The sequence below is a fragment of the Cetorhinus maximus genome, chromosome 9 (genome assembly GCF_964194155.1).
Source record: "Cetorhinus maximus chromosome 9, sCetMax3.hap1.1, whole genome shotgun sequence".
In the NCBI taxonomy this organism is placed as follows: domain Eukaryota; kingdom Metazoa; phylum Chordata; class Chondrichthyes; order Lamniformes; family Cetorhinidae; genus Cetorhinus; species Cetorhinus maximus.
The window spans coordinates 7431050-7443475 of record NC_135887.1 but is presented as its reverse complement, the minus strand read 5'-3'; the positions used below and the strand labels follow the sequence as shown (position 1 = coordinate 7443475).

General features: G+C 42.0%; 1 protein-coding gene across 1 annotated transcript in view; it reads right to left on the bottom strand.

The window, feature by feature from the left end:
* Window positions 1–12426, bottom strand: part of slc6a4a (solute carrier family 6 member 4a) — a 76057-nt gene that overhangs the window by 48628 nt on the left and 15003 nt on the right. Inside the window, exon 4 of the mRNA XM_078547999.1 lies at window positions 11408–11546. Within this exon, the coding sequence (XP_078404125.1) occupies window positions 11408–11546 (139 nt within the window). The remainder of the gene's footprint in view (window positions 1–11407; window positions 11547–12426) is intronic.

The window sequence follows — 12426 nt, the reverse complement described above, 5'->3', positions numbered from 1 at the left end:
ATTACCTGGAAAAACTCAGCAGGACTGGCAGCATCGGCGGAGAAGAAAAGAGTTGACATTTCGAGTCCTCATGACCCTTTAACAGAACTGTTGAAGTTCTGTTGAAGGGTCATGAGGACTCAAAACGTCAACTCTTTTCTTCTCCGCCGATGCTGCCAGACCTGCTGAGTTTTTCCAGGTAATTTTGTTTTTGTTTTGGATTTCCAGCATCCGCAGTTTTTTGTTTTTATCTCAGGGTTAATTAGTAATCTCATTGTAAAAGATCAGCTGGGAAAAGGTGACCGTAAGGCAACTGAATTCCATCTGAGGTTTGAAAGCGACATATTCCAATCTCAAATAAGATTCTTAAACTTAAGCAAAGCCAATTGCATAGGTATGAGGAGAGAACTGGCTAACTCTGGTAACTAGACTGAAAGGTATGGAGGTAAATAAACAGTGGGAAACATTAAAGAAACAATTCAAGATGTTCAAAAATACATTTCATTAAAAAAAACAAAAACTCAGCAGGAAAGACCCACCCCTGGAATGCTAGGAATGTTGACGATAGTGATGGATTAAAATAAGAGGCTTATAATGTTGCAAAGAATAGCAGTAAACCTGAGGATTGAGAGTATTTTGGAAACCAGCAAGGAGACACCAGAAGTTGATGAAAAAGGGGAAAATAGATATGAGAGTAAACTAGCCAGGAATATAAAAAGAGCTTTTATGAGTGTTTTTACAAGTATATAACAGAAGAGTAGCTAAAGTAAACGTCAGTCCCTTAGAAGCAACAACAGGAGAAATTATCACGGGGAATGGCAGAGACATTGAACAAATATTTTGTGTTCACACTTGAAGACATGAATTATACACAAGAAATAGAGGATAACCAAGGGGCTAATAAGAATGAAGTACTTAAAGTAATTAAATTAGCAGAGAAAAAGTGTTGGAAAAACTTAAGGGACTAAAATTCTCACAACAGCTACGAACTACCTACGGCCATATTGAGCTTTTTAATGGAAGACCTGTGTTTTTTAAAAGAAATGCAAGTAAAGACTGATCAAAAGATGACTGATAATATAAAGTGACCGCTTTCTGGAAAATTCCTATATGGATTATACTTGACAGGCTGGTCCTGAGAGAACATGGAAAGTCGCACCTGAAGGGGTGTCAAGGCCTACTTCAAACGGAGACACTTGAAAAGAAGATTTGGAAAATGCAAAAGGCTGGGCTTTTAATCTCCTGTGTTTGCGGAGACAACGGAGACTGATTCCCACATAACAGCAGTCATCCAAAAATCCATCTCCTGTTGATTTATATCTCAGAATGTGTAAAACGGGTCTGAGATGGAAGGAAAACGGACTCTGGGCGCAACACACAACTATTTCCCCTCCCGGGACTACATAAGAAAAATGGGTTAAAAAGCTGGCTGCAGACCAGTGTTTGTGAGTGATGGCAACAAGAAGAAACACCAGTCAGTCACCCCTGCAAAGGCAAACAGGCAATTTCTCTCTCTATCTTTCTCTCTATTTCGCTGGGGGCAAGTGTGTTCTAGCAGAGACCACAAGTAAAAAGAAACAAGACAGCTGTTCAGTTACCCTGAAGAGAGAACCAGGATTCCTGCCCCGGGACAAGCCAACAAGTGTCTCCAACAGACTGCAAATCTACCAAAGTCAGCTCTACCGAAATCACCCAACTTAACGGCCACAATGTACCACTATCCACGCCTCACGGACAAGCCAAAGACTGATTTGTATATTTTTAAATTTTTTATCTGGACTCTTAACTTCTCATTTCTTATCTGTGTTGCACCATTTTATTATTTTTTCTCGAGTGTTAGTAACTAAAATTTACTCTTTCTTTTACTCAAGAAAACCTGATTAAATTGGTCCTTATAAAAAGTAAATACATTTGAACTGGGAAGAGGTATCCGTGGGGAAAGGATTTTTAAATTAACCTTGTTGCGACCAACCAAGGGGGTTCAAAAAAAAAGAGCCAGGTCATTCCTCCTCACCCGGGATCATAACAAACTTGGGGTCCCATTCCGGTCGTAACAAATTGGGAATCTCGTCAGGGAAATTAACAAGTTGGGGACCTCATCCAGATCCAGACATAAAATCCAACAAATTCTCCGGATCTGATGGCCTACATCCTAAGGTTCTAGAAGAGGTTGCTGCAAGAGATAGTTCATGTACAGGTTATGATTGTCCAAAATTCCATAGATTCTAGAACGATCCAAATGGATTAGAAGCAAATGTAACATCGCTATTCAAGAAAGGAGTGAGAGAGAAAACAGGGAACTGCTATGCAATTAGACCAACATCAGTCATTAGGAAAATGCTGGAAACTGTTATTAAGGAAGTCTTAACAATGGACTTTTAGAAAAATCATAATGGCTTGAATTTTCCAGGCGGCGGGTGGGCTCGGCGGGAGCAGACGCGGAGCTGATCGCCGCCCGCGATCGGCTCCGAGCCGCCATTTTACATGGGCAGGCTAATTAAGGCGTGAGCCATTGCACTCAGCGCTACCTTTGCGGGCGGGGGGGAGGAGAGAGAGTCGGAGCCAGCACTCTTTCACACATGTGCACGAAAGAGCGCTTCAATCTCCCTGCCTCAGGGAGATTGAATCGCTATTGTAATTAATGAATAAATGGATTAAAAATGCATTTAAACATATCCCCTCATGTGACTGTGTCACATGAGATGGGACATGTTTTTACATTGAGGAAAAATTTTATATTTAATTAATAAAAGCTTTAGGAAACCTCATCCTGCTCGTGGATGAGGTTTCCTAAAAAAACATGAAGGCCGCTTGGCCTTTTTGCCTGGCTGCCAACCTTAAGATTGGACGGGCAGTGTTAACAATTACACGAATCATTTCCTTAATAGGCCTTAATAGGCCGTTTACATATCAGCAGGCGCCCAGCCGACTCCGGCGCCCGCCAAACGAAACATCGCACAATGGCGCCATGACGCTGGGAAGCAAGCTTGACGCGATCGCGCATCATTTTATTCGGCGTGTCGGGCCTGCCGACTGATAAATCCTGCCCAATATGATCAGACAAAGTCAACATAGTCTTATCAGAGGGAAATCGTGTTTGACAAATTTATCAGAGGTTTTGTGGACATAACTAGTAGAGTAAAGGGAAACCAGCAGATGTAGTAAAACTGGATTTCCAAAAGACATTTGATAAAGAGCTGCACAAAGGGTTATGTACAGGATAACGGCCCCCTGGAGTTGGAGTAATATATTATGGACAGACAGGAAGCAAAGAGTAGGGATAAATGGGATATTTTAAGTTAGCAGGCTGTAACACGCAGAGTGCCACAAAGATCAATGCTGGGGCCTCACTTACACACAGTCCATATTAATCACTTAGACAAAGAGACTGAGAGTAATGTATCCAAGTTTGCTGATGATCTAAAGCTAGGTGGGAATGGAAGCTGGGAAAAAGACACAAAAGAGGCTATAAAGAGATATAGACAGGTTAAATCAATGGACAACAAGATGGCAGATGGAATATAATGTGGGAAGTGTGAGGTTATTCACTTTGGTAGTAAGAATAGAAAAGCAGAATGTCTCTTAAAAGGCATGAAATTTGTAAATGTTGACATTCAGAGAGACTTGGGTGTATTTGTACAAGGGACACTGAAAGCTAGCATGCATATGCTGTTAACGTCACGCCAATTATATAGTTAAGGTTAAGGGTAAATGGGTAGTGGGTACTGATTAATTGTCTTTGAGCACGTATAAAAAGGGACTGCTAGGACACTAGGGGGTTAGTAGTTAGGAGGCAGAGATCTGTAATGCTGCATCCTGTGAATAAACCTATCATCAAGGAAAAGATCTGTTTTGTTTTTACTTCATTTTTTAAAATTACTCATTCAGGGGATGTGAGTATCGGTGGCTAGGTCAGCATTTATTGCCCGTCCCTAATTGCCCTCGAGAAGGTGGTGGTGAGCTGCCTTCTTGAACGTTTGCAGTCCATCTAGCTTGGATCTAGGTACAGCAAGCAGTTAGAAAGGCAAAGGATATATTGGCCTTTATTACAACGACTTGGAGTAAAATTATAAAGGAAGTCTTGCTACAATCATACAGGACTTTGATGAGACCACACCTGGAGTAGTGTGTGCAGTTTTGACCTGTATATTTAAACAGGAAAATACATGCCTTGGTGGCAGTACAGTGAGGATTCATTAGAGTAATTTCTGGGATCAGGGGGTTGTCCTATGATGAGAGCCTTAGTCAACTGGGTTTATATTCTCTGGAGTTTAGAAAAAGCATAAATAATCTCGTTAAAATATACAAGATTCTGAAGATGTCTGACAGGGCAAACCACTGAAAGGCTGATTCCTCTGGCTGGGGAACGTATAAGATCTTGACAGGTCTTGACAGCGTGGATATGGAAGGGATGTTTCCTCTTCTGAGAGAATCTAGAAATGGGGTCATAGTTTAAAAATAAGGGGTCAATCATTTAAGACAGAGTTGAGGAGAATTCTTTTCTTGGAGCTCTCTTCCTCAGAAGGTGGTGGAAATAAAGTCTATGAATATTTTTAAGGCAGAGGTAGATAGATTCTTGATAAGCAAGGGAATGAAAGGTTATTGGGGGCAGGTGGGAGTGTGGATTTGAGGTTACAACCATGATCTTACTGAATGGTGGAGCAGGCTCGAGGGGCCGAGTGGCCTATTCCAGCTCCTGATTCGTATGCTAGGGACACGGGCGCACACTTTTAGAATAAGGAGCCGATAATTTAGTGATTGCAACAAGGAGAAATTTCTTCACTCAAAAGGATTGTGAATCCTTGGAATTCTCTACCCCAAGGGATTATGGATGCTCTGTCACTGACAGAATTTAGGTTTTAGGTTTCTCAAGGAATCAACGGATGGGTAAAGAGTTGGAGTAAAGAGAATACTCCTGCTCCTATTTCTTAAGTTCTCCACCACTGGCACCTTCTGAAACCAGTGGGATATTCCCTCATTAGCACTGGAAAGGTAGGTGCCCATGCCACTAGGGGAGTACCTAGGGCACTTAAAATTGCGTTGCCCAGAAATTATAGTCAATGACTGGTAGCCAGTGGGAAAGGGTTAGGTCCATACAGTGCTTCAGGCTCCACCTCCCACCACTGCTATACCTCAAAAGATCAGAGCTGTTTCACACTCCTTGCTGTAAGGGGGACACCTATGAATTTTATATGAAAAGGTGTGTCTTCGTGTTCCTGGGCTGGATTCCAAGATGGGCCTCACATCCACTGTTCAGCAGCCCGTATACCTGGCTTCCATGCCAGTTCCTTCAAAGGCCATCGGCGTGGGATCTCCAGGGTAGGAAATACCAGATCTCAGCTCTAACCCATCCTGTCCTTCATGGTCTTGTTTGGTGCAAATGGCAGGGCAAAGACCCCAGGCTTGAACTGTTCTGTGGCACTTCTGCACTTTAGAGCTTCCTGAGGTCATGAAAGACACAGGGCCGGATTTCCCTGCCCTGCCCACCCACTGCCAGGATCATGGGCTTCTGGCTGGGCGGCCGAATCTCCCGCTGTGGGTCTCGGCATGGCGGGACCGGAAAATCCCGGCCACAGTGTAAATTAATTTTATCCCCCTCGTCACTTTGTGCATCATCAGACTTTTTAAGCAGTTAAAATGCGAATTGCAACAACTCATCCAGGTCTGTGATTATTGAAGTTTTAACAAAAATTGGATCACCTACAGCGTACACTCAGCCTCTAATTAACTTCACGTTTGTGTGCCTAATCTGGGAGAGTTTTGTTTACCAAACTTAATGGAACTGGAGCTGACAGGGTTAATTAATGACCTCAGAGCAAAGGCTCCCCTTAGGTAGCAGCGCCCACAATATGATTGAATTTTACATCCAGTTTGAAAGGGAGAAGATTGGGCATGAAAGCAAAGCGAACTGAAGTGAACTGGGATACTAGGTTAGAGGATAGATCAATAGAGAAGCAGTGGCAGACATTTAAGGAGATATTTCAGAATACTCAGAATAAGTATACTCCTACTATAAAGAAAAATGCCAAGGGGAGGACTACCATCTGTGATTAACTAATGAAGTTAAGGAAAGCATCAAACTTACAGAAAAAGCATATTACTGCTCGAAGATGAGTGGCAGGTCAGATGATCGGTCAGAATATAAAAAATGGCAGAGAATGACCAAAAGGTTAATCAGGAGAAAAATTAGAGTATGAGAGGAAGCTAGCTAGAAATGTAAAAACGGACAGCAAGAGTTTCTACAGGTATTTAGAAAGGAAAAGAGTAAGTAGAGTGAGTGTTGGTCCTCTAGAGAGTGACAATGGGGAGTTAATAGTAAATAATAAGGAAATGGCGGATGAAATTTTGTTTCTGTCTTCACCGAGGATATGAAAACATTCCAGTAATTGCTGTAAATCAGGAGGCAGAAGGGAGAGAGGAACTTGGGGAAATTACAATCACTAGGTAAGCAGTACTGAGCAAACTAATGGAGCTGCAGGCCGGCAAGTCTCCAGGTCCTGATGGACTTCATCCTAGGGTCTTAAAAGAGGTGGCTAATAAGGTAGTAGATGCGTTGGTGTTAATTTTCCAAAATTCTCTAGATTCTAGAAAGGTTCCATCAGACTAGAAAGTAGCAAATATAATCCCTCTACTCAAGAAGGGAAGGAGGCAGAAAACTGGAAACTATAGGCCAATTAGTTTGACATCTGTCACAGGGAAGGTGTTAGAATCAATCATTAAGGAGGTTATAGCTGGGCATTTAGAAAAACTCAAGGTAATCGGGAGAAGTCAACATGGTTTTGTGAAAGGAAAATCATGTTTAACCAATTTATTGGAGTTCTTGAAGGAGTAACATGTGCTGTGGATAAAATGGAGCCTGTAGACGTACTGGACTTGGATTTCTAAAAGGCATCTGATAAGGTGCCACATCAAAGGTTATTGCAGAAAATAAAAGCTCATGGCGTAGGGGGTAACATTACCATATGTAGAAGATTGGCTGGCTGACAGAAAACAGAGTACGCATAAATGGGTCTTTTTCTGATTGGCAGGATGGACATGTGGAGTTCCACAAGGATCTAAGCTGGGGCCTCAACTTTCTTATATCAATGACTTAGACAGGTGGGAGGGGTGTGGGGGTGAAGGCATGGTGGCTAAATTTGGAGATGACACAAAGATAAGTATGAAAGTATGTTGTGAAGAGGACATAAGGAGGTTGCAGACAGATATAGATAGGTTGAGTGAATGGGCAAAAATCTGGCAGGTGAAGTATGATGTGGGAAAATGTGAAGTTGTTCACTTTGGCAGGAAGAAGTAAAAAGCAGAATATTACTTAAATAGAGAACGATTGCAGATTTCAGAGGTGCAGAGGCAACTAAGTGTTCTAGTGCATGAGTCCCAAAAGGTTAGTATGCAGGTATACAAGTGATTAAGGCGGCTAATGGAATGCTATTCTTTATGAGAGGAATTGATCATAAAAGTAAGGATATTATGCTTCAATTGTACAAGGCATTGGTGAGACCACATTTCGAATACTGTGTGCAATTTTAGTCTCCTTATTTAAGGAAGGATGTAAATGCTTTGGAGGCGTTTCAGAAGAGGTTTACTAGACTGATACCTGAAATGAGCGTTGTCTTATGAGGAAAGGTTGGGCAGACTGGGCTTGTTACTGCTGCAGTTTAAAAGAGTGAGGGGTGACTTGGTGAAGTATATTAGATCCTGAACGGTTTCGACAAGGTGGATGTGAAAAGCATGTTTCCTCTTTTACATAGACATAGACTTGTGGGTGAGTCCAGAACAAGGGGGCACTGTTTTAAAACTAGGGGGGTCACCCTTTTAGGACAGAGATGAGGAGAATTTTTTTTCTCTCAAGAGGGCTGTGTGCCTCAGAAGGCAGTGGAGGCGGGGTTGTTGAATATTTTTTTAAGGTGGAGTTAGATTGTTGTTTGCAAGGGAATCAAAGGTTATCAGGGGTAGTTGGAAATGTGGAACTCAAAACACAAACAGATCAGCCATAATCGTATTGAATGGCGGAGCTGGCTTGGGGGGCTATAAATGATTTACTTCGACACCAATTTCGTACGTTCGTATGGAGAAATCTATGGAAGTGAGTTTAAGATTTCTGCAATATTTTTAAACCAAATTAGATGCCTAGCGACAGAATATTTTAAAAAGAATCTTTGTGTCATCTGTAAATTTGGAAGAGAGGATCTCCATGTTTGACCCTGTGGCGTTAAGAATGGAAAGAAAGTATTAAGCATAAAATATTGTAAACCAAGCTTTAGCAATGGAAGTGAAGCAAAAATTCCATCTCAGAGCAGGCAAGATAAAATAAGTCCAAGAATTTCAACAGATGTTCCTCTGTGTTCCCAAATTACAATTCTCGTGGGATCGTTTTCATATAGTTTCACTTAAGAGTTTGTTTTTCTGGAAATAGAAGGCATGTTTTGGGCCAAAAATGGCAATTTCAAAGAACAAAAGAATGAGATTAGTTGAGCCTAAACCAAGATTGCCTTGGCCAAGTCAAATTATTATTGTTGTGATGAGCCAAGATCCATGGTCATTCATAATCATGACATCAATGTAGTGGAGGCACAGCCAGCACTACTGCTCAACAGATATGGTCAAATAATTTGGAGAACTAGCTTGGCACATATTTTAATAAGTGACAAATGGAGACGGAATTGTCAGAGAATCAACGGAAGAGTTGATTTATGCAAAACAATATAAACCTGTAAGACTGAGCTTTAGTCCACTTCCAGGGAGATGTCACTGCTGAAAACATACACTTAGAATTAACACTGGGAACTCCCAATGAAAGGACCTATAAGTCCATTGATTCTATCAAGCCTGATTGAGTCCAAGTGATTACACCTTTGATGTGGTAGGAAAGGACTGCAAAACAGAAACATGAGGGTGTTCTGGCAGCAGCAGAAATAGAAACCACCAGAGGAAAGGCAACAAGTATGCTTTCAATCAGGCTGTCATCTGAATCAGTTTTCATAAATGTTCTGAGTTTAATGAGAACAATAACTGCTTCATAACATCATATTTTCATCACGTTTGGAGATGATTTTATGGGGTGAATGAGTTGGTGACGGCAGTCCCTCCATTTGAGGATGATGTCTACTCAAAGTCGCAAATCTCTGCCATCGGTCTCCATGTGACTGAACAGATCGATTCTTGACCCGCAGATCTTTGGATACATGGGGCAGGACATCCCATGAGGTAGTGGGATCTGGAATGCAGGATTTGCTTCTTTTTCCTTCCTGCTCCGCTGTTGCTCTGCCTCATCATGAAGGTATTTGGACTCAAAGCATGATGCAGTTTGAGAGGCAAATTGTTGCTATGTTGAATGATTGGTAGCAAGCTCCTCCCAGTCATTAAGGTCAATGCTGCTGCACCCAATGGAGAGCTTCTGAGGGTCTTTGAAGCGCTTTCTTTGCCCTCTCTTGGAATGCTGGCCATCGAGAGTTGAGAAAACAAGACCCGGCCATCCGGACACAGTGTCCAGTCCATCATAATTGATTTTGCAGGAGTTTTGCCTGAATACTTGAGAAGATGACTTCAAGAAGGACACTAATGTTTGTTTGATAGTCAACCCATTGAATCCAGAGGATGCAGCAGAGGTGTTAATAAGGGAATTTCTCTAGAGTTCTTACGTGTCATGGATACACAGTTCAGGTCTCATTGTAGTACAGGAGCATGGTGCCGCCAACTGCTCTGAACACTAGGACTTTTATTGACTTGTGGAGGTCCTTGTTGTCAAACATTCATTACTGTAGTTTGTAGAAGGCTGAGCTGGTGCAGCTGATCCGGTGTTGGACCTCATTGTCAGTGGTAACCTTTTGAGAGAGAGGTGGCTACCAAGGTATGGGAAGTACATTGCATTCATCAATCTGTCCAAAGCATTTGACTCAGTAAGCCACGAGGCTCTATGAAATGTGTTTCAGAGATTTGGATGTCCAAAAACCTTCATCACAATCCTGCAGCTGCATCATGATGATATGACTGCAACTCTCGAGTGGGAGACCTGAAACCAGCACCTTCAAAATCCAGACCAATGTCAAGTAAGGCTGTGTGAAATCTCCCATACTATTTATAATCTACCTGACATTAGTTATTCATCTCATGGATCAACTGCTCTCTAGTGTGAGTATTAAATACCACTTAAATGGAAAACTCTTTAACCCCAGTCACCTGCATGTCAAAACTAAATTGACCACCGTAGATATACAGTTTGCGGATGACTACAGTGTCGTTGCCCACTCTGTACCAGATTTGCAAGCCACTCTTCATCTCTTCAATTTATATGTTTTTTATATATATATATTAATTCTATAACCATTGAAGTTTAGAAGAATGAGAGGTGATCTGATTGAAACATAACATTCTGAGGGGACTTGATAGGGTAGATGCCGGGAGGATGTTTCCACTTGTGGGAGAGACTAGAACTAGGGGACACAGTTTAAGAGTAAGAGGCTTCCCTTTTAAGATGGTGATGAAGAGAATTTTTTTCTCTCAGAGGGTTGTTAGTCTGTGGAATTCTCTTCCCAAGGCATTCAAAGTAGATTTAGACAGATTTTGATAGCCAAAAGAGTCATTGGTTACGAGGGGCAGACAGGAAAGTGGAGTTGAGACCACAACCAGATCATCCATGATCTTATTGAATGGCAGAGAAGGTTTGAAGGGCTGAATGGCCTCCTCCTGCTCCTAAGTCCTATGTTCCTAGTCCTATGCACACAACAGACTCAGCCTGTCCTTGAATGTTGCCAAAACAAAACTCATGTCAACCCACGCCTGGTCAGTTAAATATTCTACCTGCCATATATGTTGAAGGAGAGACTCAGGAATATGTTGAGTACTTGGGGAGAATTGTACCTGCTCTTGACATAATTCTTTTGATTTGCTTCACTTAAGAAAGTTAATGATTTCTTAGATATCCTTTAAGGAAATTCCGTACAATTTAGGGTGCCTGTGTCTACAATCACTGTGAGAGCAGCAACTTGAGAGAATTAAAATTAAAAATGTAGCTTCTAACCATGCCAAATTTTACCAAAGTGAACCAGTAGAGTGGTCTAAATACCTTTACCAATAACCACAAAAGTTCCAAAAGCACTGACCTTCTTTAATGGCTAGCACTGAATCCAATTACTCAATGTATTACTACTATTAATTTATTAGTGCGTTACAGGCGTGCCATACATTGCCTGGGCAGCTTCCTTTCCGAATAGCACTGTGGGTGTACCTACACCACATGGATTGCCGCGGTTCAAGAAGGCGGCTCACCACCACCTTCTCAAGGGCAATTAGGCATGGCAATAAATGCTGCCCTAGCCAGTGGTGCTCACATCCCGTGAAAAGAATATTTTTAAAAAATATCAAACTCATGATGCAATATGGACAAGCGCAAGCCAACATTCCCTTTTTCCCGTGATTTAGCTCCACCTACCTTTCCAGAAGTCTTTACACCTTTCCAAATACTGAAATACACCACGATAAATATAAAGAGCAGGCAAATTGCTAAATGCCAACTGATGCCGCCCAGGTCCTCCAGTCCGTGTGATTTGTGAACTTGAAGTACTTGGCGGCTGAAATGAAAATAAATGTCGCAAATTACAACGATATTTTCAAATGTAAATTTGGAGCAAAATGCATCATTGGTGTCTTTCAGTCCCAAGGCAGTTTTGTTTTCTTATAATCTCCCATTCCCCCTCCTCCACAAAGTGCTCGCTATTTAACATGCTCCTTTAGCTGAATTCCAGGACAGGATTATCTGGGCCTTTGAATTATTAATTAATGCCATTAAGTAAATAATTAGCAGTAATTCGGGAGGGCCAAACAGCATTGGTTTTTTTACCTTCTCTCATCCTTTCTCTTCCAAGAGACATCACACACATTCTAATAGGCTGACTCACAGTTCAAGCTCACCTATTTGTAGTTGTTAGAGGTCAGTCTTCTTAGCCTGAGGACATTGCTGCAGGAATTCCTCAGCAAAGTGTCCTAGGCTTGACCAGCTGCTTCATCAATGACCTTCCCTCCAACATAAGGTCAGAAGCGGGGGTGTTCGCTGATGACTGCAGTGTTGGGTGCTCCTCAGGTACTGAAGCTCACATGCAGCAAGACCTGGACAACAACTGGGCCTGAGCTGAGAAGTGGCAAGTTATAATCATGCCACACAAGTGCCAAGTAATGACCAGCTTCAACCAAGAGGGAATCAAGCCATCTCCCCCTGACATTCAATGGCATTACCATCACTGAATCTCCCACCATGAACACACTGGGGGTTACCATTGATTAAAAACTGAACTGGACCAGCCACGTAAACACTGTGGCTACAAGAGCGGGTCAGAGCTTGGGAATCCCACAACGGGTATCTCACCTCCTGACTCCTTAAATCCTGTCCACCATATACAAGGTGCAAGTCCAGAGTGTGATGGAATACTCTCCACTTGCCTGGATGAGTGCAGG